General features: G+C 57.3%; 1 protein-coding gene across 1 annotated transcript in view; it reads left to right on the plus strand.

Moving 5' to 3' along the window:
- Positions 1-1,225: 1,225 nt before the first annotated feature.
- The window catches only part of SDRG_15136 (hypothetical protein), a gene marked incomplete at its 3' end in the record, with an annotated part of 1,844 nt that continues 820 nt past the window's right edge, over positions 1,226-2,249 (plus strand). Inside the window, exon 1 of the mRNA XM_008621300.1 lies at positions 1,226-2,201. Coding sequence (XP_008619522.1) covers positions 1,249-2,201 — 953 coding nt within the window. The 5' untranslated portion in view covers positions 1,226-1,248. The remainder of the gene's footprint in view (positions 2,202-2,249) is intronic.

Consider the following 2,249-nt stretch of genomic DNA (forward strand, 5'->3'; position numbering starts at 1 on the left):
CGTTTCCAGCCTGTGCACGACGACGACGAAGGACCTGTTGCAGGTCCTGGACCATATATCTTTTTTACCAAACATCGATGCTCAGCTTGAGATCGAGGATGACATGGTCCCAATACGAGTGCAAGTGCTCGTTTGCAGATAGTAGCGTCGACACCGTTCGACTTTGCATTTCTCGACGTCCTTTTTGCGCAGTGTCGGCGTTGAAGCCGCACTGATTCGTATCTCGGCCCATTCCCGCGTCGACCAATACGAATCCTCGTGTAGAGTTACTACGAGTACCAATGGACGCCGTCGGGCATGACTGGACCGTTGGATTGGTCTCTGGAATAATAGGGCTCGATCTCGCGTTCGATTGCGTGTAAAGGGTACTGCAACTCGCTTCAAGCAGCACCCGACCACGTTGGCGTCGCACACATCGTAGCTACGACACACAACCGTGTCCTGTACTCATAAACCGCACATACAGTACGTAGCTGTATATACTTGCGGAATACTCGAATATGCAGTGGAACGGCCGAAATCGCTTCGGTTCCCCTTTTTTTGTCCGACATTCAACGAAGAATGCATCTTATAGTACAGCGTTGCAACCAAATCGGCCTCAAAACAACTCGGCAAGATCCCCGGCGGCAAAGCAGAAGCACACTTGTGTAGGGCCGGTGCGCACATCTCCGTCTCCGTGTACGTCATAAGCTTTGCAAGCGCGACGCCGAAGGGTAAACAGCGATTGATCTCTGCGCAATCTGTCGTCGGCGATAACTCCATGCCCAATCTGTCCTTGTCCAGATGTGGCGTAGCCAAACCACATCTGGCGCCAGCACAAGTCTGTGCTGGAATCAAACCGGTCGACGCCAATCGCACTGCAATGTGTGCACGAATCATTCCTGCGTAGTCCCGCGCATCTGCAGCGACAACCTTGGTACGTAGAGCGTGGACGCAGCACCCATGGACGGACAAGTCGCTCCCGTCCTCGCGTTCTTTCCCATCCACCCGCAGCCAAAGCCATGCAAGTCGGATCCTGGTGTCGGCCACGGATGACGCCGTGGGCATCATGTCCTGCACATTTTCGTCGCGCCGACCAAATTTGACCAATCCACGCGTACCATCCTGTCGATTCCACGCCCGGTGCCATCCAGGTGGCGCGCCGGCATCAGCTATGCGGCCTGCGATACACGGGTGCACGAGCTTCGTTTCTGAGACGATGGCAACTTGGTCATTTTGGAATTCGGTCGTCACCGCCCACGAGCTCGAATGAGCCACATACCGATGCTCGCGACCAAAGACGAGCACTCGCTCGAGTCGTACGACCTGCAGATCCTGTCGCAGCGCAAGTCGTCGATTACGGGGTCGATCGCCGCCGACTCGCTCTTTGCGCCCACCGTAAGCGACGGCACGGCCTTGGCCCGCCACCAGCAGCCTCCTACGATGGAGAACAATGCTGACGACGAAGGTGCCACCCGCCGGTCGTGGACGCATTACTACGTCGGTGCGCCTGGTACGCTCCTCGGTGCGGCCATTGGCCTTGGCCTTGGGCTCTTTCTCGCCACGGACTCGGTCAAGTCGCAGCTCAAGCAGTACGACTACGCCGAGAAGCTTATCGTGCGCTGGGGGGCGCTCTATTTCCGCGCTGTGAGCTGTCTCTTGTCGCCGATCGTGTTTGTGAGTCTCGCTCGCGCAGTCGCCGACATTGTCGCAAGTCCGCGCATGACGCGCATGGGGTGGCGGCTCCTCGCCTACTCGTTTGGGACAACATTATTGGCCGTCGCGCAGGCCATGGCGTGGGGATACCTCTTCGCCGACAAGTACGACGGCGCTGAGTACAAGTTCAAGTACTCTTCGTTTTCCATCAAGTGCCCCAACACGAATGGCTTGACCCTTGGCGCGCACAAGAACGGCACCTTGTTCTGCGCCAACATGACGGCCAAGCAGCTCAAAGCCAACGGTTTTCCGCTCTATGACGACACCAAGCAGCTCGTGCTGGCGCCGGACATTCGCAAGCTTGTCTACTACGAGTCGACAACCCAAGAGATTCTACACGGCCTGCTGCTCTTGACGCCCGGCAACTTTGTCGGCGCCTGGTACCGCAACGAAGTCATGAGTATCGTGATCTTTGCCATGGTGTTTGGCCTCGCGGTCGGTCTCGCCCAAGTCAAACCACTGCTGCAGCTCCTCGAAGGCCTCGAGACGATCCTCAACAGCATGATGTCGGCCGTCGTCAAGATCGCGCCGATCGCCCTCATCTCGCTCATTGC

This window comes from Saprolegnia diclina, assembly GCF_000281045.1.
Source record: "Saprolegnia diclina VS20 unplaced genomic scaffold supercont1.85, whole genome shotgun sequence".
NCBI classification, from domain to species: domain Eukaryota; phylum Oomycota; class Saprolegniomycetes; order Saprolegniales; family Saprolegniaceae; genus Saprolegnia; species Saprolegnia diclina.